Below are 27,897 nucleotides of genomic sequence, written 5' to 3'. Positions count from 1 at the left end.
TTGGCTAAGCAAAGTGTGCAGATAAATGTACAGATATTCTTGTAATCTTGTCTAGCAGAAGAAATAACTATTGAAATTTCTCATTCTCATGTGTGAGAATTACACAAAGAAAAAATTAGATTTCAACCAAACACAATTGACCAACATTTCTGTGAGTAAACACAGGGAAACACAGAGCAAATTGTTGTTCGCTATTGTATTTGTTATTGTAATACTTGGGTTGTTGTTGTTGTTGTTGTTAACAACAAACAGATTATGTTTGTGTTATCATGGAGCCTTCAGTGGCAGTTCCCAGCACCAGTAGCAATGTTTGATTCACACCCAGAAGGTGTTTTTAAAAAAAATCCATGATACCTTTCAACAACAACAACAAAATCTCCAAATACTGTATTCTGTACTTGCAGTTTGTACCATGTTCCTTGATCATCCTGCCTTCTCACTTTCTGGGGGATAATGAGAAAGCAGACATTTGTTAACATTTCATTATAAATTTCAGAATACAGTTCCTTTAAAAAGTACATTGTAACCCTGTGGAAAGACTGAAGAGATCTGCATGGCCAAGTTGTCTAGTTTTATGCGAGATGAATTATGATTGCCTTAGATTCCTACAGCCACTTATAGGACCTAAAATCAATTTGGTTCTGGAGGTGACTCAAAAGAGACCAACCATTAATAAGTGACAATTTTTTTTTGGCAAGAACTCTCATTTCCTTGCAGTAGTCTGGAAGAAATGGCCTAGATTTCTAACTCACATGACTGAGGATGACGACTTAATGATAGAGCATTGGCATACAAAATATAACAATAACCTTTGTTAACTTGCAGAGTTTTTTCACTGGTGAAGATACCAATTTAATTAAGAAATTCAAACTGTATGTAGAAGACAACTGGAACAAGTGTGACATGGTGGCCATCTTTTTATTCATTATTGGAGTCATGTGCAGGTTTGTGACTTCAAGAGTTTTTTTTAACCTGGTGACATAGTAATTAGGAGCGAGATAATAATGTAACCAAGAAAAGCTCTGAAAATACTGTAAGAAGAGCAGGAATGTAACACATCAATGATTACAGTAAAAGCTAAGGAGATAAACATTTCAGCAGCATATTTGGCATTTAAAAATAAACAAATAGTGAGAAACAATTTGTCTTTCATATAGTATGTGAAACAGAGGCCCTGAAAAAAAACTCAAGTCAGTCCAAACCAGATAACAGGATAGTTGTGATGACTGATAGTATGTCTAGGATAAATATAGTGTGTGTTGTTCAGGATATATACAATGCCTGTCTTATAATGAACATTTACTGGATTTTTTTTTTCATTTTAGTTTCTGACTCTGTGTCTATGATTTGATGAGGTTCATAAATACTAGCAAGCAATTGTATCCATAAATAAAATTCCTCTTTTGAATAATCATTATTCAGTACAGTACAATAAAAAAGCATTAAAAAACTAGACCAAGATCTTGCATGAGGGATGTAACTATGATAACGTAGGAGCATTACAGACCGGCCAAAACGGGCAGTCTCGCGCCGCTGCCCGTTGCTCCGCGAGGGAGCCGCAGCGGCCAAACCGCGCGGTTCCCTCACGGAGCAAAAAAGCCCCCAAATGGCGCTTCTTCCTGCGCCCCGTAAGAGGCACCGCAAGGTGCGAGGCGCGCACTCGTGGCTCCACTTCCGGTGCATGACATCCGGATGCTGTGCGTCCACGACGTCAAAATGGCGGCACCCATCTGTATGCGGTGCTGTCATTTTGACGTAGTCGTTACACGCGAGGAGCAAGGCACATCAGGAAGCGTCGCCCCTCACGTGTAATGACGGTGCCCCATAGGGCCCGTCTGGAACGCGCCAAAGTTAGGTTTGGACCTATCTCCTGGTCTGACCTTCTAAACCCCACTGTAAAAGTGAGGGAACCACACCAACTGAAAGACTTGCAGCATTATGTTGTATCTGCTCATAACAATGGCTGGTTACAGACCGCCGAAAAGCGGCGCTCTGCTGCCGCTGCCAGTTGCTGCATCCAGGAACCGCAGCAGCCCAACCGTGCGGTTCCCGGACGCAGCGAAGAAGAAGCGCCAAAATTGCGCTTCTTCTTGCGCCCTGGATGGGACGCCGCGAGGTGCTACTCGCGCACTCGCGGCATCACATCTGGGGTGCGACGTACAGACGCTATGAATCCGATACGTCAAAATGGCGGTGCCCGTGTGTATAGGGCACCGCCATTATTACGCCCCCGTCACATGCTAGGAGTGAGGCTGGTATGGACGCTAGGTCTTCGGCCAACCCCTAGCACGTGACAAGGGCACCGCAAAGGCCTGTTTGTAATGGGCCAATGTGCTCATTGGCCAAAGGGGACTGCATGTGAGTGCCCTGTTCACAAAACCCTCATAATTCCTTTAGTTGGTGTGGCTGTATGGTGCTTAAGGTTGGGTTTAGGGGGCATTTGCAATTATAGCAAATGTGTGAATAGAAAAAATTATGATGTAGTTTACAACTTTGTACATTTTTAACAGCATGCCAGCTGAGATTTCTGAGAGGCATTCAGAACAGCCAAGTTTGGTCTACTGATTTAAAAACCAGGAATCCCAGTTGCATGTGTGAGCTCAATGGTAGATACTCTGGGCTCTCACAAACTATTTTGAACATATATACTGTATACACTCATGCATAAGTCTAGAAATTTTAGTCAAAAAATTGATCCCAAAACCTGAGTCGACTTATCCAAGGGTCAATATAAGTACCGTGGTGCCTCCGCATACTTGGTCTTTTTGTAGGCGGCTTTGAGCATAGGCGCTCAAAGCCGCTGGCGTGTGCGGGGCGGAAGGGGCGACGCGTCCCATTCAATTGAATGGGCGTGTGCACCCGTTGCGCCTTGCGCGCCGCTGCGCCGCCGCACCGCCGCGCACGAGCCCCATTGGAAACAATGGGGCTCGAGCATAGGCAAATTTTTTTATACGCGGAGGGATCCGGAACGGATCCCCCGCGTATAATAAGGTTCCACTGTACTGCATTTTAACTCTTATTTAAAGTGGAACCTCTCCCTGATTAAAGCAATAGAGTAATCTGTCCTGGAAGCATTGACTCCTCACCTACCCTCTGTTCTCTCACCCATCAAGCCTTCAGTACAAACACAATTATGCCTGTTGGAATTTTGTATGTTCTTTGGCATTTCCCCCCCTTGCTTCATCCTTTATATCCTTTGTTATGTGCCCCTAAGTTTTACTTATCTATGGGCCATATCAAAATTCATAATTTTGGCCCCAAAAGCTCCCATCGATTTATACATGAAGTTGATTTATAGTCGAGAGTGTACAGTATCAATTGCCCTATAACAAAAGTTTTATAATACAGCACCACCTGAGAATATATCATTCTTCTTTTCTTTTCTTTTTAACAATTTTCATGCAGAATGTTTAATTCAACCTTTCAAGATGGCCGCACAATACTTGCCATTGATTTTATGGTGTTCACTCTCAGACTGATTCATATTTTTGCCATTCATAAGCAATTGGGGCCAAAGATCATTGTTGTGGAGAGAATGGTAAGTATAGGAAGAGAGTGAAACAAATTAGTTTGGTTCCAGACTTGTCTTCTGCCAACAGATGCACTGAAATCAATGGAGCTTAAACAGGCATGATTTACGAATTTTGGATCTAGCTTCTTGGCATAAATCCAACATCAAGCTGGCATTTGGCTGCCAGTGTGACAGAACTTTTTGCAGTTCTCTGAGGCACCACCCATAAAATAGCTCCACAGGGATTTGGACCCTTCAACAGTGTATAGAGAAAAGCTCTAAGATGAGGAGGGGGAATGGCCCTTTCCCTTTACCTCTGCTTAGGGATGTCATATCCCGCCGGTAGGCGGGACAAACCCGCTTTTGGCGCTCCAGTCCTGGTCCCGGTCCAGTTTTCCGCCAAAGGCAGGACTGCTCCACCCACAGCCACCCACCTCTGCCTCCTTCTCTTCTGGCCGCGCGCGGGCCCTCAGCCACCACCTCTTCCTCCTCCTCTGGCTCTGCCTCCTGGGCCCAAGGCAAGCGCCTAGCACGGTCACACGGAGGAGGCAGTGGGTGGATGCTTGCCTGCTGCCTTGGTGCGTGGGTGGGCGGGGAGCGTGCCAAGCCAGGCAGGCACCTCCGCCGCCTCCTCTGCCTCCGCCTGCCGGGGCCAAGCTAAGCACCCAGCGCGGTCGCGCAGAATCGCGTGAGGTGGAGGCAGAGGAGGAGGTGGAGGTGCCTGCCTGGCTTGGTGCGCTCCCCGCCAGCCTGCCACCAAGGCAGCAGGCAGGCAGCCACCCACCGCCTCCTCCGCCTTGCACGCCTCTGCGCGACCATGCTGGGCACTTGCCTTAGGCCTGGGAGCGGAGGCAGAGAAGGAGGCTGAGGCGGAGGTGGGTGGCTGCCTGCCTGCTGCCTTGGCGCGCGGGCGGGTGGGGAGCGCGTCAAGCCAGGCAGGCACCTCTGCCTCCACCTCTGCCTGCCGGGGCCAAGCCAAGCGCCTAGCGCGGTTGCACGGAGGCGTGCAAGGTGGAGGAGGCAGTGGGTGGCTGCCTGCCTGCTGCCTTGGTGCGCGGGTGGGGGGGGAGCGCGCCAAGGCAGCCACCCACCTCCTCCTCCGCTTGGGCCCGGGAGGCAGAGGAGGAGGAAGGAAGGAAGGAAGGAGGAAGGAAGGAGGGAGGGAGGAAGGAAGGAGGGAGGGAGGAAGGCGGGAGGAGGGAGGAAGGACAAGGAGTAAGAAGAGGAGGAAGAGGAAAAGGATAGCGATGATGATGATGAAATGAGCCAGCTTCTGAGGCACGACCAATGTAAGTTGCTCTGATTTTTACAAACTCATGCGCAGTGAAAAAAATCCAAAGTCCCTTGACCAAGTACACAGTTCTGAGAAGTACAGTTGAATCCGAGGGCAAACCCACTTCTTGTTAAACCACCTTGACATATTCAGTATGCATAGCATGTTCAGTGTGAAACCCAAAGAGTTTGGTTATCGAATAAGCCTCTGAAATATGCAAGAGGCCATGTTAAGTAAAGCCATGTTCAATGCCTAAATGTGCTGTTTGGAATGGGGGGAGGGGGTGGCCAGAAAGGGAAAGTATATTTCTGCCATCTGTCTAGGAATAATGCCCAAATGTCCTCCATTTTGATCATGCCTAAGAAACATGCATTTATAGTAACATTTTTTTAAAAAATCAATTTTTTCGCATGTCCTCCATTTTTTAAAAATGTGCCCTACATTTGAAAATTTTGTCCTACATTTGTCCTACATTTGTCCCGGTTTGGAGGTCCAGACTTATGGCAACCCTACCTCTGCTGGAAGCAGCTCCACCAGTGGAACTCCCCCATTTGATCATGGCCTTAATACAGTACCTAAACTTACAAAACTTTTGGAAAAATAGCTTCTCCTGTTAATAATGTAATGCAAGTTTTTTTTAAAAAGCTGCATTTTCCCATATAGATAGGAGCAGCAACAGGAATATGGCTTGCAAAAGTTGCATGGAGCTAGATTTGACCTATACTTTGTACTGAGGGAGGGTCAGAAATTGCTTAGATTTTGCTAAACTTGCATAAAGTTAAACTTGTCTATAGTTCTTATTGAGGAAGGGATATTCTCTCTCCCTAGAGATCCTGAACACATGAAGCTGTTGGTGTGCATGGACTAGTTGTTGTGAACAAAAACCCTCTGCACATTTTCAAAAGCACATTTTGCATTATTTCACTTCACCTAAGGCTAAGCCCTGCTACTCCCAACTCAGGCACCAATTCTCAAGCCTAAGCTTTCCGTTGTTGTTTATACAGTGGGCCCTCAGTATCCATGGGGTCTGTTCTGGATCCCTCCCCAAATTCTCAAAGGTATACCAGAATAAAAAGGGTTTATCTGTTTCCAGAAAGATAGTAAGGAGGGTACCTCTCCGAGAAGAGAGTTCTAGAGCCTGGAAGCAGCCAACAAATATACCTGTGATTGTGGTAGATTTCCCAGAAGATCTTAAAACATATGCATGTTCATATGGGAGAATAGGGTCCTCCGTCCACCTATGCTGAAGCATCATAGAATCATGAAGACAAAGTGATATAGCTACCTGTACTTCTTGAAAGGCTGTCTCCCTTCTTTAAATTGTCAAAGCTTGGAAAAATTCCTTTGCACTACAACTCTCAGAATCCCCCAGGAAGTTGGTTGGGTAATTCTTGGTGTTGTATAAAACAAACAAACAAAATAAGATGCTTCCAAACTCTGCTCAGGTCTCTGAGGAAAGTAATAGAACATGTGATGAAAAAGAGGAAGAGTGGGGATTAATCTTTATGACGATGCTATTATTGCACTAAGATCTAAACTAGCAGGGCCAGAATAGCTGGCCCACCCGACCCCTGTCTCCACTTTCATGAAGCTCCATGCTTTCCTTTCGCCTCATCCATCTTAACCCTGCTGTGACAGAAAGATTTTTATTTATTTATATTAGTTACATTTATAACCTGCTTTTCCTCCACTGTGCTCAATGCAGCATAAATGGCCTTCTGCCTCCCCATTTCCCATTCAGCAATGTCATTGTGTGCAGGAGAAGGAGAGAGAGATTGGGCCAATGTCAGTCAGTGAGTTTCATGGCTCACTGGGAGCCGGAACCTGAATCTCCCAAGTGTCAGTTTACCTCCTATGGTATATGACACTGGCTCTGTCTCAAGTATTGTTTCACTCATGTCTTACCGCTTTGATCTATAGGAAAGGCGGTATATAAATAAAATTATTATTATTATTATTATTATTATTATTATTAAGTACCCAGCATAAAAAAATAGATAGTAATAACAGGTGATGGGGATGAATATATACTTATATGTGCTAAGCAGACATGGAACCAGTTCTGAGATACTTCCTACAATTTAATCAACATTTCACTGTATCATTATGGAATATATGTAGCATCAATGTTCCCTTTCAGCAAGTCAGTGTGGAAAATGGTCTTTGAGGAATACCTGCTGAGAAGGCAACCTCAGGCACAAAATACAATTTAAAAATCCCTTTTTGATCATGTAAAATGTACTTTTCATTTCACAGCTCAGTACTGCATTTCTTTTACAGATGAAAGATGTTTTCTTCTTCCTTTTTTTCCTGAGTGTGTGGCTCATCGCCTATGGGGTAACCACACAAGCCTTGCTCCATCCGGATGACAGTCGAGCTGAATGGATTTTCAGGAGGGTTCTTTACCGTCCCTATCTTCAAATATTTGGACAGATTCCACTGGATGAAATAGACTGTGAGTTTCCTTAACCTATTAGCACTATAGTCTGATGGATGGTGCATGATAAGACAAAAGAACAAAGGCATAACCCACAGGGGACATCTTCTCTATGCTTTTCACACTTTCCCTACCCCTTGATTAAGTGGGGTTTGTGCAAAATCTTCCAGGGGAGGCACATTTGTTCCTAGTGTTGTGCTTTGCCCACTCTTACTGTGGTACTGATGTTTCCGGGGACTGTCTTTGGCAGAGTGAGGAGAAATGGCTGTGTGTGTGTGTGTGTGTACTTTCAAGTCACCTATGGACTTATGGTGACCCCATGATTGCAAAGGGTTTTCTTTGGCAAGGAATACTTAGAGGTGGTTTTGTCAGTTCCTGCCTCTGAAATATAGTTTTCAGTACCTGGTATTCATTGGCAGTTTCCCTTCCAAATACTAACCACAGCTGCAGGGGTGTCATTAAGGGTGAGTGGAAAGTGCAAACTGAATCAGGTGATACCTTAAGGGCAGGGGGTGACACCACTGCCCCCCAAATATGTATTTTGGCAGAAGGGGGCTGTGGTGTTCACCTGCATCCTTTTAAAATGATGAAGGGATGGTTTGAGTGGGACAAGGCTCAGTTGGAGGAGAAAGGAGAACCTCCAGGGTTTTCTTTTCTTTTCTTTTCTTTATTTAAAAAAAACAGATTTTTAATTTTTAAAAAGACATTTAATTTTTAAAAAATAAAAGTTTTATTTTTATTTATTTTTTCTTTGAAAACATCACATCTTACCAAATTTTCACTTTAACTACTGTATATAAAACTATGTATGTGTAAATACATTTAGGCTGTACATATGGTATTGCATTTTAAAGGTATAATTTTGATTTTGCTAGTTGTTTATGTCACAACTATTGCCATTACATTCAATGATATACCGGAATTACGATTTATGAGTAACATTAGCACAAAAAGAAAATTACTAAGGATTCTGTATGGGTTGGTATAGGAGGTTGTCAATGTTTGAATGTGTATGAGGGATGACAGTATGAGTTACCGCACAGGTGACATCAACCCTAGTGATGCCACTTTAGAGCTGATGTTGCTTAGTTTCCAATATCATATGGGATCTGATGCTTGTACTTCATCAAAATCTAAGGAGTATGGAAGTAGCCAGCATGGCATAGTGGTTTGAGTATTGGATGACAACTCTGGAAACCGGGGTTCAATGCCCTGCTCAGCTATGGAAACTCACTGGGTAACTTTGGGAAAGTCACACACTCAGCTGCAGAAAACTTAGGGTTACCATGAATAGGTGACAACTTGAAGGCCCACAGCAGCAACAGCAACAGCAGCAGCAGCAGCAGGAACAACAACAACAACAACAACAATGCATAAGGACCATTCATTTTCCTCTTCACATTGGAGTCTGTCATTTTTTAGATCAGCTAACATAAAAGAACCTTTGAAGTATTTAAATTTTGAATGATTCAAATATTCTTTTGGAACTCCACTTCCTATGAATAGAGTGGGGGGGGGGGACATCTTGAAGAGATTTAGAGAACAAGTCTACTAGTGGGTCTGGTAATTCGGGCGCGAAGAATACCAAGACAAGAAGTGTCTGAGAAATCTATACTAGATTTATTTCCCTGTTGTTTCTGAGTGACTAGGGCTGCATCTGCACTGCAGAAATAATCCAGTTTGACACCATTTTAACTGTCATGGCTCAATGCTATGGGAATTTTGGGAATTTTGGTTTGTTGTGGCATCAGAGCTCTCTAACAGAGAAGGCTAAATGTCTTACAAACCATAGCATTGAGCCATGGCAGTTAAAGTGATGTCAAAATGAATTATCTCTGCAATGTGGATGCAGCCTAGATTTGTTATCTAGAATATATATTTCCACTGGCAGCTGATACCTTGCTCTTGTTTCCTTCATCACTGTGAGATAGCACTCTACAAGTTAATAAATAGCACTGCTGGTACGATCTTCAGAGCCTTAATGCTGAATTTCCATACAGAAAGCCAATACAATGCAAAACTGAAAGCAAGGCTGGAATCCACAATACATTTTATTTAAATAAGATCTATGTTAAAAACATCATGAACTATTATTGCCTTTGTAACTGCCATTTGTACATGAAATGTTGGCGGGGTTGTTTGTTTTGTTTACTTCAGAGGGACAACAATCATTCCAAGCTTGGGAAGACCAAAATAATGGGTTTTAAATGAGCCAATAAACTTATTCACTAGAAATAAGTTGCATCAATCAATTGTTGTCGTATGTCTTCAAATTATTTCTGACTTATGATGACCCTAAGATGAAACTATCATAGGGTTTTCTTGGCACGATTTGTTCAGAGGTTTGCCATTGTCTTTCCTTGAGGCTGAGAGCATGTGACTTGCCCAAGGTCACCCAGTTGATTTCATGGCTGAGCTGGGGATTGAATTCCAGTCTGCACCAATTCTGCACCAATCATCGCTATGATTTAATTCACTGGCTAACAATACTGGGAGCAGCCTAATTGTTTACAAGGCAATCAGCAAAAGAATAGTTGCACATTTTACATCACACACTAACTTCTACTAAGGATTGAAAAAAAAGAATATGAAATCTGTGTGTGTGTTTGTGTGTGGAGTTATAGTTTATCAGGGAGGGCAGACTAATCTATTACCTTCTCTTGTTTAGATTTAATATTTAATAAATGTAGTGGTTAGTGATGTCCTGCTGCTTGCGGATTGTAGCAATGTTTCCTATTACACTAATGAAAGCCTGGAGGCTATTATAAGCAAATGCATTAATGTAAAAGACATGCCAAAATTAAGATCTTAACCATGCAAAATTGTATCCCACTGGGTATATTTTCATTATTATTTCTAGAATGTGCATATTTTGTAACAAAAGGGTAAAAATAAAAATAAAAAATACAGAAGCACAGCAGCATTAGGCCAGAACAAGCCACATTCATCTAAGCCACGTTCTGGCACAGGAAGGCTTTTCTCCAAAACTGTGCAGAGGGTCCAAGTGTCAATAACTGTAATCTTAGAAGTTACATTGAACTCCTTGCTGACTCACTGCATATATGGCTGGCTCTGAACACAATAAAGTAAGTAAGTAATTCCAGAAAGAAGGCCAATGTCTCTTTGCATCCCCTTTGGACGCTTGAAAAGCACTTCACAACATAATTAAAAATAAGTGCCAGAAAAACACAATGTTAAAGTCTTAAATCAGAATCAAACAAGTTATAATATTAATAAACACAAATGGATTAAATACAAGTTAAAACAAATTAGCTTTAGCATCAGCAGCAGTGGTTGTGTGCCTTTAAGTCATTCTGACTTATTGCAACCCTAAGGCAAACTTGGGGTTTTCTTGGCAGAATTTGTTCAGAGTGGGTTTGCCCTTGCCTTTCTCTGAGGCTGAGAGAGTATGACTTACCCAAGTCACCCAGTGGGTTTCTATGAAGGATTTGAGCCTTGGTCTTAATCCAGACAAGACAGAGGTGACCTGGTCAGATGTAAAGCAGATTAGGAAACAGGGACTTTGTCTGTGCTTGATGGTGTTACACTCTCCATGAAATCTCAGGTGCAGCTTGAGTGTGCTCCTGGAGTCAGCTCTGAACTTGGATGCCCAGGTTCAGCAGTGGTCACAAGTGCATTTGCACAGTTGAAACTAGTGAGCCAGCTGCACCCATTTCTTGAGACATCAGATTTGGCTATGGTGACACATACCTTGATTACATCCTCTTTGGACTACTGTAACACACTCTATGTGGGGCTGACTTTGGAAGCTGTTTGGAAATTCCAGTGGGTGCAAAATGCTGCAGCTAAAATGCTGACTGGGGCCAGTTACAGGGATCGTATAACTCCCTTGTTGAAACAGCTTCACAAACTGGTTATGACTGATAAAGCCTTATACGGCTTAGGTCCAGACTATTTGAAAGGCCATATCTCTCCATATGTACCACCTAGAGCTTCAGGACAAGGCTTTCTTTGTCCTGCCAAGATCACAGGTTCACTTGGTGAGGACATGAGAGAGAACCTTCTTGGTGGCTGCTCCCACCCTGTGGAAAGCCCTTCCATGGGAAGCTTGGTGGCTAACCCCTCCCTGGTTGCTTTTTGTCTACAAGCTGACTTTTTTTTATTATTTAAGCAGGCGTTTGATATATAATTCATACCAGGGGGGTCTTTATTGTGGGTTTTAGTTATGCTTTTAATTTTTGTATATTTTATGTGATTTTATAATGTGTGGAGATGATTTTAATTGTTTTGAATTGGTTGAGATTTTTAAAATGTTTTTATCTGTGAGCTGCCTTGGGTCCCTCCTGGGAAAAAGGCAGTATACAAATGAAATAAATACATATGAATAAATAAATAAATGTGATACTCCAACTCTCAAATCATTACATCAGTAATACTGGTAGTAGTAGTAGTAGTAGTAAAGAAGTATCATACCTATCCATCAGATTTCCAGCAGACAAATGCTGAAGGCCTGTATGAATGTGAAGGCCTTTGCCTTGTGATAGAATAACAAAGGAAGCAGGCCAGGCTAGTGAGTTCCACAGATGCTCAGGTAGGAGTAATATGCAGAGGTTAGTTTGTGATTTTTTTAAGAGCATGGACACAAACTTTATTTGAATCCACACTTAGTCAGACCAAAGCCACTAAATTCAATGGGGTGTACCCTAAAGGCACTAGGTCTCATCTGATCTTGGAAACTAAGCTGGGTCTGCCATCGTTAGTACTTAGATGGGAGACTGCCAATGAAAAGTAGGTGCTGTAGGCTATATATCAGAGGAAGGAACTGGCAGAATCACCTCTGAGTATTCCTTGCCTAAGAAAGCCCTATGAAATTCATTGGGTCGTTGTAAGTTGAGAAGCAACTTGAAGGCAGGCACACACACATATCATTTTATCTATTCTAAGGATTACTAAATCTGCCTCTAATGGTGTTTCTGCTCTAAAAGAAACAACTACAATGTTACTGGAGCAGTTGCATGAGCACAAATAAAGTTACCTCTCTCTACAACAGTAGTAGGAACATTACTCCTTTTTGGAAGCTGATGATTTTAGGCTTGTTCACTGGTGATGCTGATGTTCTGTTTTGAGCTAAATCAACTCAGCTGAGTCCTTTGATAAAGTCTCATGTTAACAGTTCTTTCTAAAATCTTAAACATTTTAGAAAATTGCCTTGTCATTTATTTCATTACAGCATCTCGCATGATCTTTGGAAACTGCACATCCAACCCAGCAGAGACCATGTTGGAGAATGTGTGGGCATGTCCTAACGTCTATGCTAACTGGCTTGTCATACTTCTCTTGGTCATTTTCCTACTGGTTACAAATGTGCTGCTTATGAATCTCTTGATTGCCATGTTCAGGCAAGTATTACATCTGTACTAAGGAAAGAAGGAAAGGCTAAAAACAAACAAAAAACTATAATGGTCCTCCTACAAAACCACCACTGATAAAATATATGAAGTACAAGGTCATACTATACTTAATCCCAGTTAAAATATATTGGTATAAATGCCTTCAGTACACCAGAAAGTGCACTTAATTATCATGAATTTCATTGCTACTTAGGTGTACCAAGCCTTTTCAGCAGTGCTGCAACTGTAGCCAGTTTAAACCAGAGGTGGACAATATGTGACACATATAGCCCCCCTGGGCATCCATGTATTTTTAATTTTTTTTTATTTCCATCAAAATGGCTCCCAAAACCCTTTAGAATGCATGGAGGATATTTCCACTATGTTTCAAGACCCCTGGGGTCTATTAGGACCCAAAAATAGAAAACCCTCAGCACTATCAGACTTTATAATACATTGCAGAATGTATTTAAAAACAGCATTTTCAATTTATAAAGTTCATATTCTTAATATGGAAGCTGAATACTTGTGCTACTGGGTCATATGTGCAGACGTTCAGCACATTTAGTAGTGCAACTTTTGGATAAAAGCTATTCATTTATCATTATGCCCTACTGTGGTTAAATGGCAAATGCTATTTTGATTTATGCACAATTCTGGACGTCGGCTTTGAAGGTATACCTTTATCCTACATACTTGTCCTAGTGGATTTTTCCCCACTACTATCCAGTAAAAGTATCCAGCAAGGCATTAGTCTGGCTGACCATGTATACAGGAGGGCTATATGTCCTTCCCACATTCTGACACAGCAGCATAGTTATTCAGGTTTGGTGAGGGAAATGGTTCATCCAGTGGCAGCAGGCTCACCTCTTACTGGTTTGTAACATTATACTTCTGATGGAATCTTGAGGGGAAGCATTGTGCTTAAGTGACCCAGATCTCCAAATCTGAGTAGTGGCTTATTATCTGATATAAGGAGCACCATTTTACTAAGGAAACGAAAGAATTTGTAAGGTCTGCACATACTGCAAAACTGAGCGGCTCCTAACGAAAAGAAAGATGCAAATTTGAGCTACTGTAATTTATAAATTCTTATAGTAGCTGCTACCAGCTTGCAAATGCTAAATGATGGCACTTTCAGTTTTGGAAACACAATACTTTAAAGGCAAATAAATAATTGTGCTATGAAATAAAACCACCTGTATAAAGTGCATATAGTGGAATATATTTTTATTTGCATTAACGTCATGATATAAAAGCAAGCAGAAAATTGTGAGATTCTTGATGATGAATATGCATATGGAGCTTATCGCATGCACATTTAACCTGACTGCACCCTAACAGGATGCAGCTGGGACGCAGGATGCAGGTGAGAATTATCACATGTAATTTGCCACCGATTCTGCTGGCTGAGTACAGCTCGGCTGCATCCTGGGTCCAAGGCACACTTTGGAGACTGCTTTTCAAAGCCAGGAGCTTTCCAACTTGGAAAAGTGGCTGCCGAAGCATGCCTTGAAGCTGGAACGCAGCCAGGCTGTACTTGGCCAATGGAATCAGCAGCAAATTATGTGCGATAATTCCCACCTGCATACTGTGTCCTGGCTGCATCCTGCTAGGGTACAGTTGGGTTAAATGTGCGGGTGATAAGCTGTCTAACTTTGTGCTCTTTAAAAATGGCATCATGAATATCTTGGTATTTTGAGGCATGACACTAAGATGTATCTTAATATTTAGTTGGATTCAAAGTCTGTCTTCTGCTGAATGAAGTGCTCTTTCATGAAAGATGGGTCTGCCATTTTACAGGCAATGAGTTGCATACACTTAAAAATCTGGATCTAGCCGAACAGCTTTGAACAAACTCAATATCCAGCTCTGTCCTTCTTGTCAGCTCAAGAAAGTGTGCCATGATATAAAATAGGCAGTTGCCATATTAATTTTATTTTCATAAAAATGTAAAAAATTCCCATTCATGCATTAGGTCTTGTTTGAATTTTTATTTTAGCTCTCTCTCAATCTTCAATAAGAAAAAACCCCTATAAAGTACTTTATATATCTGAAGGAAAAAATAAAATGCATTACAGCTACAGTATGTTGATGTGACTCATTTTTCTTTTAAGTTATACTTTTCAGGTTGTTCAGGGAAATGCAGACATCTTCTGGAAATTTCAGCGTTACAATTTGATTGTTGAATACCATGGTCGTCCTGCATTTGCTCCTCCCTTTATCATTATCGACCACATTAAACTGTTTCTTAGAAGGCTTTTTAAAAAGACAGAATACAAGAAAGAACATTTGGGTAAGCTACAAGCAAAGAAATAATGAGAAATAGGGACTTATTCAGACATGCAGCTTGATTCACTATCACTCATTTGAACACTCTCCACTGAAAGCAATGGTTTTCAGATGATGGGAAATATTGAAGTACCATTAGTCTTTGAATAAAGCATCCCATTCTAAGAGAGGATGTTTCCATAAATCATAAACAACTTAAAATGTTTTATGCATGAGGAAGCTCTGTGATATATTCAAGACTCTAGATCAGGGCCTAGAACTGAAGATCTATAAATGAGTAACAATGGAGCTTATCCCAGTAAAAAATAAACTGGCTTACATATTCTGGCTTGAATTCAGGATCCGGGATGCCCCCGGATGTTATCATGCCTAAATTGCTGCCTATCTAGGCGGGATGCCACTGCCCTGATGCATCCTGGGTCGAAGCCTCGCTCAGCCATCACTTTTTCAAAGCTTCCGATGCCAAAAATTGGCCGAGTGAGTGAGGCTTTGACCTGGCATGCATCCAGGTGGCGGCATCCCACCAAATAGGAAGCAATTCAGGTATATAACATCCGGGGCATCCCAGATCCTGAATTCAAGCCAGAAGAGGGAAACCAGCTTATTAGTTAATAGGATAAGCACCAATAATAATTGGGATTTATTGTATGGCAAACCTGATTCATGAAGTTTTAGTCCTCCTTTCTTCTACATTGATAAGCTCCTCAATAGCCAGTCCTTTAATTAACACAGTGTCTTTTTTTGTTTCTTATGTAGAAAGAGATCTAACAGAAGGACTGGATCAAAAAATCATCACTTGGGAGGCACTACAAAAAGAAAACTATCTGGCAAATCTAGAAAAAAAGAAAAAGGAAAGCAACGAAGAAAGACTAAAGAAAATGGCAGACAAGTAAGACTGAGTGAAATGGGGATGGAATAACATCTTGGCAAAGGTTTGTCTAGAAACACTAAATGCCTCCAGTTTTAAATCTAGAAATATGACAGCCACAATTTGCTTCAAAGGACAAGGACTAAAAGTTGCAGGTAGAAAAATCTGGATCTCAAGACAGGTCAGGCAGAAGCAAGCTGTGTTTGAGGGTAGGTGAATGCTATCTTACAGTCCTTTCTCTTTATGAATATTAACTGATATGTTCTCTAAAAATATTTTACTCTCAAACTTCTACTGGACTGAATTCTTTGCAAGAAACCCAACAGGCACTGTACAAACATGTCCCAGATTCAATCATGGTCCTATCTTAGTAAAGGTTTAGGAACGCTCCTGTAGAGCCGAAGTTTGTTAATTTTTAATTTTCTTTTTTAAAAAACAAAACAGGGTGAACAATCTTTCAAAGCATTTTAGTGGCCTGAAAGAGCAAGAAAAGCGGCTTAGATCTTTGGAATCACAAGTAAGAATCCTGCTTGTTGTATTTTAGCAGTGCTGTTGTTTCTTTGAGGCACCATGTTTATGGTTAGCATGGATTAAATGGTATATATCTTTCCCCAAGGCTTTTTTTAAAAAAATCTTGTATGGACAAGATTGTACACCTCTTTCTATGAGGCGTTACAAACCTCCACTTTGCGGTGGTCTCCCAGCGCTGCTGTTTGCTCTGTGAGGGAGCCGCCGCAGCCAAACCACGTGGCTCCCTTACGGAGCAAAAAAGAAGCTCCAAAATGGAGCTTCTTCTGGCGGTGCGCTAATGACGCCACGAGGCGCGGACGCACAGCGTCCATTACGTCAAGATGGTGGCGGCCGTGTGGAACAGCCGCCGCCATTTGTTATGGACAGAGTCCGTAACGGGAATAGGGGCCCCTTTTTAAAACTGGGACGTCCTCAGGATGTCCCAAGTGGCGGTTTGTAACCCGCCTATATGTTTTTGACATCTTAGAAATGAAGCATTGATTAGCTAGTATCAAGGACTGGATGCTATCATGGTTATTCTGAATTTACTAAGGTATCCTTGAAATGGAAAAAAAATACAGGTTATAACTGAAGAGACATGAGATCTTATTGACTTTGGCAGGTACTGTAGAGATTAGGGAGTTTCTATTGGCCAGATTATTATTTTTATTGCAGTCTTACAAACAGCTTTTCTTCAGATTCACTCTGAAGGTTTAATGTCACCTGGTGCGGTTTAATGTTATCCAGTGTGGTCACTCATGGTGTCACCCACTGACCTCCTCCCATTTCACACCATACAGAATCCTTAGTAATGCTTTTTTGCACTAATGTTACTCATAAATCGTAATTCCCATATACCACTGAATGTAATGCTAATTGTTGTGATATAAACAACAAGCAAAATTAAAATTTTACCTTCAAATTACAATATCATAGGCACAACCTAAATGTATTTACATATACATAGTGAAGCTTTGGTTAAAATGTGATGGTTTTTAGAATAAAAATTAAAAATATATATTTTTTAAAATCCATTTTAAAAATTAAAGTATATTAAAATTTTTGAATTTTTAATTTTAACAAATTTGGGGGTCTCTCCTTTCTCCTCCCACTGAGCTTTACCCCACTCCCACCATCTCTTAAAACATTTTAAAGGGAAGCCGATGCATGCCACAGCCCATTTCTGCCAAAAGGTAGGTGTTTCTGGAGCAGTGATGTCACCCCACTTAACCTGTTTAAAGGGGGTGCATCCCCCGTGCCCCCCTAGTGACGCCACTATCTAATGGGACAACTAACATTATTGAGATTTTTTTCTTCATTTTATTTCTGTAATGTAAACCTCATCAGGCATTATTCATCTGTCCAAAAATGCACATAAACCTATGTGATGTCAAAATCTTATATTTTAGTCAATAAAGATTTCGTTTCTATAAACTACCATAGGTCAGTGGGAAATTGGACAGAAGAGTCTCAGCACTGGTAAAAGGGCTAATAAACTATTGCAATCCTAAACACGTTTACTCAGAAATAAGCCTCACTGCATGTAATGGATTTTACTCCCAAGTAAAAGGGTATAGGGTTTACTTATCTCCAAGGAATAAATTGTGGAGCTTTGTCGCTCCATTGGCTTGCTAGCTTAGTAACTGGTGGTGTTTAAATCAATGGCCAAATACACCCCAGGATGAGGTATACCACTGCTGCAACTTGAAAGAAGAATATTGTGCTTATGTTTTCATGTAGCTCTTTTGTGACTGTAATACTGGTCAGTTTTCAATGGTAATAGAAAATGATAAGGACTGAAACTCTTTGCTTTGCAGATCAGCTACTGCACAGTTATGCTTTCCTCAATGGCAGATTCCTTAACCAAAAACAGCTTATTTTCCAACACATCACCTCTGAATTATGCATGTGAGTAATGTGCTGAAAGTGATCTTTTTTTCTTTTTTAAAAAGAGAGAATATTAAAAGAGTAGATTAGACAGTAAAGTCCACAAAAACAAAGGAAACTCTGCTTACCATTCCATAATTTATCAGAACCTTACAAGTGGTCCAAAATATTTTCTTTTCTAAAGTCATTTAAAAGACAATATTCCATTAAAATAGATTCGAAAGCCAATGTGAGATAGTGGTTGATAGGCTGAGCAACCAGGCAGTTCAAATCTAGACACTCACTAGGTAGCCTAATTTTTCATTCTCCATCTCAATGGCTCATATGAAAATATGAAAAGAATAATGATGTCTGTCATACAATATGGCCTAGTCCTACATTAGGCCATTGTGTCCACTAAAGGTCACACACAATAGGGCTTGCACCCAATGAAATGGATAGATTGAATTTCTCAGCTTTTAAAGGGATAGATGAGATCCCTGTAGCTGAAAAACTGAAAGGATGCAAATCGCCACATGGCGCTTCCATGAGCAAGACTTCCACTTCTACTTTGAGACACTGTGCATCGGACTTTCCACATGCATATGGAACTTTTCAGTATCAGAGGAGAATAAAGAGTTTTATGGAACATGCTTTTGTGGAGGAGAAGCTATTTCATCAGATGTATGTTGGTATAATGATAATGTCCTGCTGTTTTTGCCTAGATGGAAAGATGTCTGTAGCACAGGGTAGCCAGATGTAACAAATTTGGGGGTCAACATTCTGCTTCAAGACCATTTGAAGGCACATAGGCTGCTAAAAATGCAAACAAACAAATAATATAAAGATTGATGTCCACTTCTGGTTTTGGAACATTGGCTGGAATTCACTATTGCAGTTATGAATGTGTAATCCAGTTATTCATAACTGATTCATATTCAAGACCCTAACATTTATTAATGTAAGGAAGATGTAGGTACTGTAAAACTCCCCCAGTCCTGACTTACGGGGCAGCAGCAGCTGTGAGCAACAGGGGTCTCTTCTCCTGTTGAGTGGGACAAAGAAGACTGATGTTCCCACCCTGCTCCTGCTAGCCATCTCCAGTGCAAGGAGGAGTTGCAACAGTTATCCTGATTTTGAGTTTTGCACCAGAGATCACTCACAAGAGGGGGGTGGGACCATCTGTCTGTGCACCTTGGTAGAACAGATCCCCATTGTTTATAGTGGTTGCTGTCCGGTAAGTCAGCATTAAGTGGTGGGTGGCGAGAACTGGGGTTGTTAGATGCTACTTAGCTATATCAATAAGGCAGTCACATAGCTAAGCAGCTGATCTAGAATGCTGGCCATTGTTTTGTTTTGTTTTTAATGTTGAAAAGTGCTCAGCATCCAATCCAAAAGGCAAATTTCTGCTTCTCGGGGTTTCTAATAGAGGTTTCCATTTCACCTTAGAGTTTTGGAGATCTAGGGAAAATGACAGTTGGGACAAATTGAGGGCCAGGGAAGCAGCCTTCAGGGCTGCCTTTGACCCCAAGGTTGCTCTCTACCCACCCTCTTTATAGATTTCTGAGATGAGATTTTTGAGATTTCCACTTTCTAATGGCTTTCATAGGAACAATATTTACAGGAATAGCTGTGCTAGGTTGTTGCAGAAAAATCATTTCTTGTGTCTCTTTTATTTTCAGCTAGCACTTTATATATTTTTCAGAGGAAAAGGTATTGTAAATTGCAAGGTCAAAAGACAAGGAAATGTAAGATAAGAATGCAGGAAAAGTCTATGACATTTGTATGCAAAGCTTCTGTCTGTGCAAGTCTAAATGTGTCCCTTTTCACATCAGCAGTAATTAGGTATACTGTTTTTCTAGCTATACTAACTTTAACACTTGTATCAGGAAGGAACACTTCTCCAGTAACTGAAAATGTTTAAATGGAGTACAGCACAGCTAGGAAGACAGTATCCCATTACTTAGTGTGAATGGCTCAGTTTACATGTTGCATAGAAATGTCAGCTCTATTAGCATTTTGCCTATTTTATGGGTTTTGTTCTCACTTGTTTAGTCCCACTTGGGGCGGGGGGCACTAGACAGGTTGTCAAAGGAGGGGATGCCCCTACTCATCCCTGCCTTAATGTACTTGATGCAGTGAGCTTTAACTTAGGAAAGCTTGTACTAAAATGTTAGTTTTGAAGGGGCCACAAGCCCTTTGCTGCCACTCTGTAATAATGATACAAGCCTGATGGAGAGCTGTGCATCAGAGGGAGAACTTGACCATGAAACAGTTGAACAGTACCATACACAACATCTGAAAGAGAACCCAGAATATTGTTTTCCTTTTCTAGTCTAAATACTTTGATATATATCTATACCTCTATACATATTTATAAACTGAGGGCCTATTATATGACTGCTTATTTAACAAACGTTTTCAAAATCCTTATAGGTTTCATAAACTCAGGCACTCAACAAATGCCTGCACCAGGAAGGAAAAAAGATGGAGATGACACCAGTCTGTTTGAAGAAAGTATGATGTACATAGATAACTAACTCCCACTCCAGCAGATCAGACATTTTGCTGTGGTTTTTCTATTCACTGTTTGGCATATTAATGGGAATCATCAGTTATCTAAAGGGTATTTTCTTTAATGGCAGGAGCACTGCTCTGTCATACAAATATTTGCCTAATTTGAGCATTGTTTTCAAAATCTTACAAATTCTTTATTGCTTTGAGCAACCTATCTGCTCCTCAGCATTTAATATATTCAGTTGCCATTCTTATCTATTTCATGTATATACATTTTGCATGTATTTGAAATTTCTGCATTTACCTATTAAGACTATCACCCAGAATGTATATCTTCATGTGTTTCCTCCATTTCTCATCTTCCTGGAGATGACTGTACACTGCATTTTTTGCATTTTCTATATTTTGAGCTTCTCCTTTTAGATTTGGACCCATGCTACTGCTGTTGGTAAAGTTTCCCAAATCCATCATAGTTCACTGTTTATCACACAAGCATGAGTAGTTTATGTTATTGTTTTTACGCTGACATAGAAACTGAAAGGAAGTGCTGTATTTCAACCTAGGGTGAATACTATTTACATTGTATACACAGTCTAATAATACAACCAGTTAAAGTCGGGGCCTTTTTTATGGGATTGTTAACAAGGGTATGCAATCATTAGGGATGGCAAGAACTAGAAAACAAATGGGATTTCAGCACTTGCTAGTAGATGATGTGTTTAATTTCCTTTCGTTCAAAATTAGCTTGATGTTTTGCAAGTCTGATATTATGAAATAAAAGATTGTTATTCCAAAAATGAGTATTCTCTTTATAGTATGGAGGGGGAAAAAATAACACTGCTGCTGAACTACTGGGTTTTGACCAAGCCTTTTTAAAAAGTCATTTTTTAATATGCCAAACTCATTCACCCGAATCTTTTTAGAGATAAGAATGCCATATTACATATTGGCAAAGCTCCTTTACAATTAACATCTGCATAACATGCAGAAAGTCAGCAGGAAAAGTCTCTCCAGAATGGAGAGGCTGTGACTGACATATGTGTGTCACCTGTCTTACGGCAACCCCATGGATTTCATAGCACTATGTTGTTTTTGACTTATGGTGACCCTATCATAGGGATTTCTTGGCAAGATTTTTCAGAGGGGGTTTGCCATTGCCTTCCTCTGTGGCAAGGAATATTCAGGGTTAGTTTGCCAGTTCCTTTTTCTGAAACATAGGCGCATTACAGACTGCCCAAAAGCGGGCGATCTGCTGCCGCCGCCATTAGCTGCGCTGAGAAGCCCCAGCGGCCAGACCGCGAGGCTTCCCGGCGCAGCTAGAAAGAAACGCCGAAATGGCGCTTCTTCTTGGCACCCGGAAGTGGCACCACAAGGCGCGCACTCGCAGCGTCACTTCCGCCGTGCTACGTCCGGACGCTGTGCGTCCGAGATGTAAAGATGGTGGCGCCCGTGTGGACGGGCGCCGCCATTTACTACACATTCTGCGCGTACTAGGAACGGCCAGTTAGGAAGGTAAGACCCTTCCTAACCCTAGCACGGCCCTTTCTAACCCTAGTACACACGGAGCGCATACTAAATGGCCGTTTGTAACGCGCCATAGTCTACAGCACCTGGTATTCACTGACGGTCTCCCTTCTAAGTACTAGCCTTGGAAGTTTCACACACGCCAACTCAATCTCATTTTCTCCAGTAATAGGAAATCTTTTTTCTTGTGAGAAGGTGCTAGTTTTGAGTTTGTTATTAGGTGATATACAAGCAGCTATTCAGAAATAGCTAACATTTTCTAGAAATTTTCAAAACATTTCTGAGATTATTGGAATGGGGTGGTCATGGTAGATGTGAGAATCTTGCTATGAGTTCACCTAAAGTATTGACCAAAATCAAGCAAAATGCAGTTTGTGTGTGTGTATACATACATACACACACACACACTCACAGAATGTCCCTAGGACTACTATCTCTTCAACTTTCAGTATAAACACATTAATACTTGCAAATCTGCCATCAATGAAACACTAGTATTAGGTGACGCCTGAATGATCCCATTTCATGATTCAAGCTCAGTTTGCTCTGTATTGCAACTGATGGTCAAGAACATGTATTGTAAGGGAGAAAAATATAAACATTTGTATTCAAGGTTCCACACAAACTGTAAAAGCCACAATTTTGAATACATGTTAAAACCATAGCAGAGGCCAGTTTGTGTTTACTAGGTCATGGTTTTAAAGCTGAAGTTTCAGCTTATAAATAACACTTTTTGTCTGGCAAAGATGATTGAGGGGGAAAATGCCCTCTGAATTGAAGTAGCATCTCAACTTTATTGATGTGACCAGATAACAGAGAAGCTGAACTGTATCCACCTATTGCCCCTTGGACTGTTCTCCCCTCAGAAGGGGTGGCCAGGATGTTACCTAGAGCAGCTTGAGGACAGTTCAGCTGAGAGAAAGCACTTAAGATCACCCAGTAAGCATTTGGGGGTTTGGGTGAAAATCTGAATGCAACTCTCTCCGATTTAAATTGAAAACTCTAATCCCTATTCACACACTGGTCCTCTGTGTAGCTCTGGTTCAACTGTGAACCAGGAAATATGTTATTTGAGCTTAAGGTATTGCTTGGTGAACTTACTATAGTCTTGTACAATAAATCTCGGAGTACTTTATCCTCATCTGTTTTTTGAGCTTACACTTTTTGTAGACAAATAGGGAAGCAGGTTGGTCATGTCATTCCAAGAAGAAAAAATAGAAAGAGCTCTCCTTCACAATCATATGTCAAATGAGCCTGCTTGCCTAAGAACTACTCAGTATAAATTAACTGAAGAATAGATGAATGCCCATTTGTACTGCTCTTTACAAATTGCAAGAGGTTGTGTGTGTAGAGCGAGACCAAGGCAGAAACTGCCACTATTGTAATGAACAGCAATGTGGGAAGAAGGAAATACAGGTATCACACTGGTTGGTAAAACACACAATTTGGAAATGAAGGAATTGTAATTCAAGGTTTTATTGACACTGAGAAGTATTAAAAATACCTTATGGTAGATTTGTTTAAAAGCTAATTTTCAAGCTCCTTATTTCTGAACAAATCCAGTTATATGGATATGAAATCCATATAACTTTAGAGAAAAACTCTTTGGTATGGAGATGGAAACCATTACCACTGCAAGGGAAAATTATGTCATTCAGTGCTGAGACTCTTCTCCATCTTCCATGGCTCAGTGAATTATAGTCCTGGATTTGCTATCTATTTGCATTTTTGCTTTAAAAAGTGTACCTCACCATGTCTGAATCTTCTGCAAGCCAAGTTTTATTCTCAAACACTGAGTGTTTTAATGAAACAAAGTAACATGTATAATGCTTTTTTTTTTTTACAGAGTACAGTATTATCTTATTCTTTATCTCTATATGGCTTGCCATAGAGTCTGCTTTTATTTTCACATATAATGTAGAGAGGTATAGGATAAGCTTTGCTTCACATGGTGCCAATCAAGCATCCTCACTTTATACCTCATTCATATAGCATTGCTTTGTCAATGCTGCACTGTATCATGGGGTGATACTGACTGCTTAAGATATGCAGTCAAGGAATATCATTCAATGGATTTTGCATAATCAACTAAGCAAAGCAGTAGCATATTCAAATCTGAAGTGGATATACATTTTTAAAGATGCGTTCCACAACTTAAAAAATGGATTTTGCCTCACACATAGAATCATCAACTTCCAACACAAGCTTTCTTCTAGTTTTGATTCTATAATGCAGACAGACACTTTGCAGAGGGAAAGTGCAACATCCTAGTATTTTAAGCTACAGTTCCAAGTATGATAAACAAAACAACCAGGTTGGCAAAACTCATGCAAACAATGGAGGAAAATATTTTCAGGAAAATCTCGAGGGAGACCCTACAATAATTTCTCCAGTTTTTAGGACTCTTCTTCCTCTTCATCACGGTTAGCTTTGGGTCGGAAATGCTTCCTATCCCTTTTCTTGCTACCATGGAATCCCACAGTCACCACCACTCTCTCTCCACTTTCTTTGCAATGATCTGTCTCAGATCCTTTCTGAACACCTAACTCCTCCAATTTTGGCCGTTTCCGATTCTCCACTTCCTTTCCACAACTCTCTAAGGGGTCTAGTACAACTTTATGTTCCTCATCCTGGGTGCTAGACTTGTTTGGAGAATCCCCTTTCAGTTCATCATCTGCATCAGCAAGCTTAGCATCTTCATCCTCTCTCGCACCTGCTCTTTTCCTTTCTGATCTCTGTAAAGCCGCCTTTGTGGGCTTGGTAAAGACAATTCTTCCGGCACCAGAGCTGGAGGAATCTTGGTTGAAAGATGGGGTATAGCTGTCAGGACAGATTGAGCTTTCTTGTCCTTTAGTCTTCTTCAAACTCTCCAGAAAATCCATGGCAACTGCCCTGTTGATCTTATCACTTGACTCTGAAACATCCTCCAAGCTGTATTTGGTCCATCTTTCTGGATGTGCCACATAGTCAGGAACTGCTGGGGACTTTATAGGAGCTGGTGGTGGTTTATTTTGCCTTCCAAGGCTTTCTGTGGGCGTCTTGTTTGAAAAGGTGGGAGGAGGGAGAGGGCGCTTAAACCTTCCATCGATTACATTATCCTCAGCCATTGAGGGCACTGCCTGTTTTGCTGCCCCTTCCAGACAATCAAAAATGCTCTGGCTGCGTTGTGAGAAGCTTGAACTCATCCCTTTCAGGTGAAAAGGCTGGACACGTGATTTTTGATGGCAAGGGTTACTGCTGTCATCTGTTCCAGAGCCCACATCATTCAAGGGTGAGGGTTCTTCAGGAGATATGGTATCAACTTCAGTATCACCTGGAAATGTGAAGTCCTCTGAATCTGAATCACTCAGGGAAACTGTATCTGAGGGAAGGACACCCTCATAATCTGCATCCCCACCAGCCACTATACCCAGAAGAGGTTCGCCTGCACGTTCCTCTCCCATCTTGAGTAGTTACTTTGTTAAATCAACTTGGGTTAAACTTTGCTGTAGCCAACTATGTTTTCCAGCTCTTTCAAGTTGCTTAAATCCTAGAATAAAAAGGTACAATTAAGATCAACTGTAAAATGTAATTATATTGTGGCACTTGGTTCTTCATTGAGAAATGTCAATATTGAAAGATATCAAGACAAAAAAGGAGAAAGAAAAATTAGTATGGAGGACCCAATTCTGCTAGCATCCCAACTAATTAGGTCTGAATTCACTTTTGCTATGATATACTATTTTGTCATTACAAAAGCTAAATATTGCAACTTCTCTATTTAAAAAAATAAAATAAAACTCTAATCCTGTAAGCGCAGAACATGTATGATTTTATAGGATACCACAGAGGCAGAAACTGTTGTTCCTTGCTCAATTAAACCCAACATGTCCTTTCTCACATAGTCTACTCAGCAAGTAATAAAATATTTTCAGAAGAACTGTCAGCTGAATAATTTCCAGTGTGGGGGGCAGATGCATCAAAGTATGTTTACTGCAACTTAGAATTCTGCCACAACTGTAATTAGACAGTCCATCAGAACATATCTGCCAAGATATGGACTCTAGTATAAAACATCGGCTGTTCAAATGGGGCAAGGCTCCTGCTTATAAAAGGGAAGAAACATTGGCATAACATAAACTAATCGGAAACATAACCTATTCTCAACGTACACTGCAAATTAACTATACATACAATTTAAGAATATAGCTTCAAGACCAGTTGCACTAAATCTCCCCTGTACTTGAATAATTATAAGGTGCTACCTCTCATTTGAAAGCTAAAATATTTACTACATGTCAATGTACTTTCCCTGTTTGTTAAAACAAAACAGGCCCTATTATATTCTGAGAACCAGCATGGTATACAGTTTGAGCATTCAGTTAGGACTCAGAAGACTAGAGTTCAAATCCCCACTCAGCCATGAAAAGCCTCTTGGTGACCTTGGGCAAGCCACTCAGTCTCAGCCTCAGAGGAAGGCCTCAGAGGAAGGCAAAGAGAAAGCTCTTATAAAGGCATCTTGCGAAGAAAGCTGGAAATGACTTGAAGACAAGTAAAAACAACATTCTATTCTACATCTTCATTTTGTAATTCAATCATTTATTTTTATAACCACCACCACTGATGAAATGGCAACATTACTTGCCTAATTGTGCATGATACTATTATTTTGTAAGGTGTTTGAAATACAATGGCAGAGGGGGAAGCAATTTCATTGGCTATCTATAGTATCTTTCCATCCACACAATACCAAGTTGGCTGGGAGAGCTTTTATCTAACCTCTGTACTCTGAAAGCCATTCCAAATGTTATTTCCCACCACATCCATTTAGAGCCCAACACTATTCAGTGGATCTACAGTATATCTAATTATTTTTGTGGCATCCAGTGAATGGTTTCCTGAAGAGGAAAGAACTACACTGGACTGAAGCTGCATCAGATCCTGTATCATGGTGATGGTAAAAAGGTACAGAAAAATCTACTTGCCACTCACCATCTGGAGTTTGAAATAGTATTCGATCCTCAGGGTCATTTAAAGCCACCAAGGTTTTCAGATCTTGCTCCCTGGCAGTAAGAGGTTGGACATGTCGTCAGTGCAAATAAATAGTGTGGAGTAGCAATCTTCTAGTATATCAACAGTACTTGCCATTTAGGTGTGGCTTTTAGCCTTGTACTAATGATATCTGCAACTGATCCTATGAAACTGAACAGCACAATCTTTGAATATTTAGCATCAAGAACAGGATGCCTTGAGTTACAGAACTTACAGCAACATTTCACAAGTTGCTTTTCAAACAGGAAAGCTATCCTAATTAAATTCCCAAACTATACCAACATCCGTTTAGGCGAATGAGATGAAAATAAGAAGAAGAAAAAGAAAGCATTCCAGCTCTCCCCTCCTCCAGTGCAAAAATGAAATGAGGAGATACATTCTGAATGCTCAGGAACAATATTGACAACATGAGGATTATTTTTAAAGCTGAGCTTTAGGCAGTCTTCACTGGCAGGTAAAAAGAAAATAGTGGTGAAAGGTAATTTCCAGAAAGAAAAGACTCACAAGTTCATTGCAGTGATCTGATTATTACATAGTTCAGACAGGATGGCTTCTCTCTGAATAGAAAGGTCCCCTTCAGAATCTTCCATAATAGTCTTGGTCCCTGTTAATCTCAACTGTGGAAAAGGCAAAGAGTACATTACCTCTTTTCCTCCTGTTCATATTATAGGTTCTAGAGAGGTCTTATAGCACCTTTGAGGCTAACTGAAAGAAAGA

The 27,897-nt window shown here is 40.8% G+C and overlaps 2 protein-coding genes across 3 annotated transcripts in view; one reads left to right on the top strand and one right to left on the bottom strand.

The window, feature by feature from the left end:
• TRPM5 (transient receptor potential cation channel subfamily M member 5) overlaps positions 1–21,402 on the top strand; it is a 60,454-nt gene extending 39,052 nt beyond the window's left edge. Inside the window, exons 18-26 of the mRNA XM_042459397.1 lie at positions 826–944; positions 3,406–3,538; positions 7,065–7,239; positions 12,413–12,581; positions 14,690–14,868; positions 15,621–15,753; positions 16,177–16,249; positions 18,060–18,150; positions 20,545–21,402. Of these exons, the coding sequence (XP_042315331.1) occupies positions 826–944; positions 3,406–3,538; positions 7,065–7,239; positions 12,413–12,581; positions 14,690–14,868; positions 15,621–15,753; positions 16,177–16,249; positions 18,060–18,150; positions 20,545–20,648 (1,176 nt within the window). The 3' untranslated portion in view covers positions 20,649–21,402. The remainder of the gene's footprint in view (positions 1–825; positions 945–3,405; positions 3,539–7,064; positions 7,240–12,412; positions 12,582–14,689; positions 14,869–15,620; positions 15,754–16,176; positions 16,250–18,059; positions 18,151–20,544) is intronic.
• Positions 21,403–23,609: 2,207 nt separating this feature from the next.
• Positions 23,610–27,897, bottom strand: TSSC4 (tumor suppressing subtransferable candidate 4). Of its 2 annotated transcripts, XM_042445991.1 has the most exons (3): positions 27,685–27,897; positions 27,121–27,191; positions 23,610–25,678 (listed from the first exon to the last, which is right to left on the bottom strand). In XM_042445991.1, the coding sequence occupies exon 3, from the start codon at positions 25,590–25,592 to the stop codon at positions 24,546–24,548; it is 1,047 nt and encodes a 348-aa protein (XP_042301925.1). In that variant the 5' UTR covers positions 25,593–25,678; positions 27,121–27,191; positions 27,685–27,897; the 3' UTR covers positions 23,610–24,545. The 2 variants fall into 2 exon arrangements, with proteins under 2 accessions (XP_042301925.1, XP_042301924.1); XM_042445990.1 differs by lacking the exon at positions 27,121–27,191.

Source organism: Sceloporus undulatus, chromosome 1 (assembly GCF_019175285.1).
Source record: "Sceloporus undulatus isolate JIND9_A2432 ecotype Alabama chromosome 1, SceUnd_v1.1, whole genome shotgun sequence".
Classification (NCBI taxonomy): Eukaryota; Metazoa; Chordata; class Lepidosauria; order Squamata; family Phrynosomatidae; genus Sceloporus; species Sceloporus undulatus.
Note: the sequence above shows the minus strand (reverse complement) of the source record. Positions and strands in the feature narration are given on the sequence as shown.

Bases quoted from the DNA above. Each gene is read 5' to 3' on its own strand.
- TSSC4 (XM_042445991.1), bottom strand. From the start codon at position 25,592: ATGGGAGAGGAACGTGCAGGCGAACCTCTTCTGGGTATAGTGGCTGGT.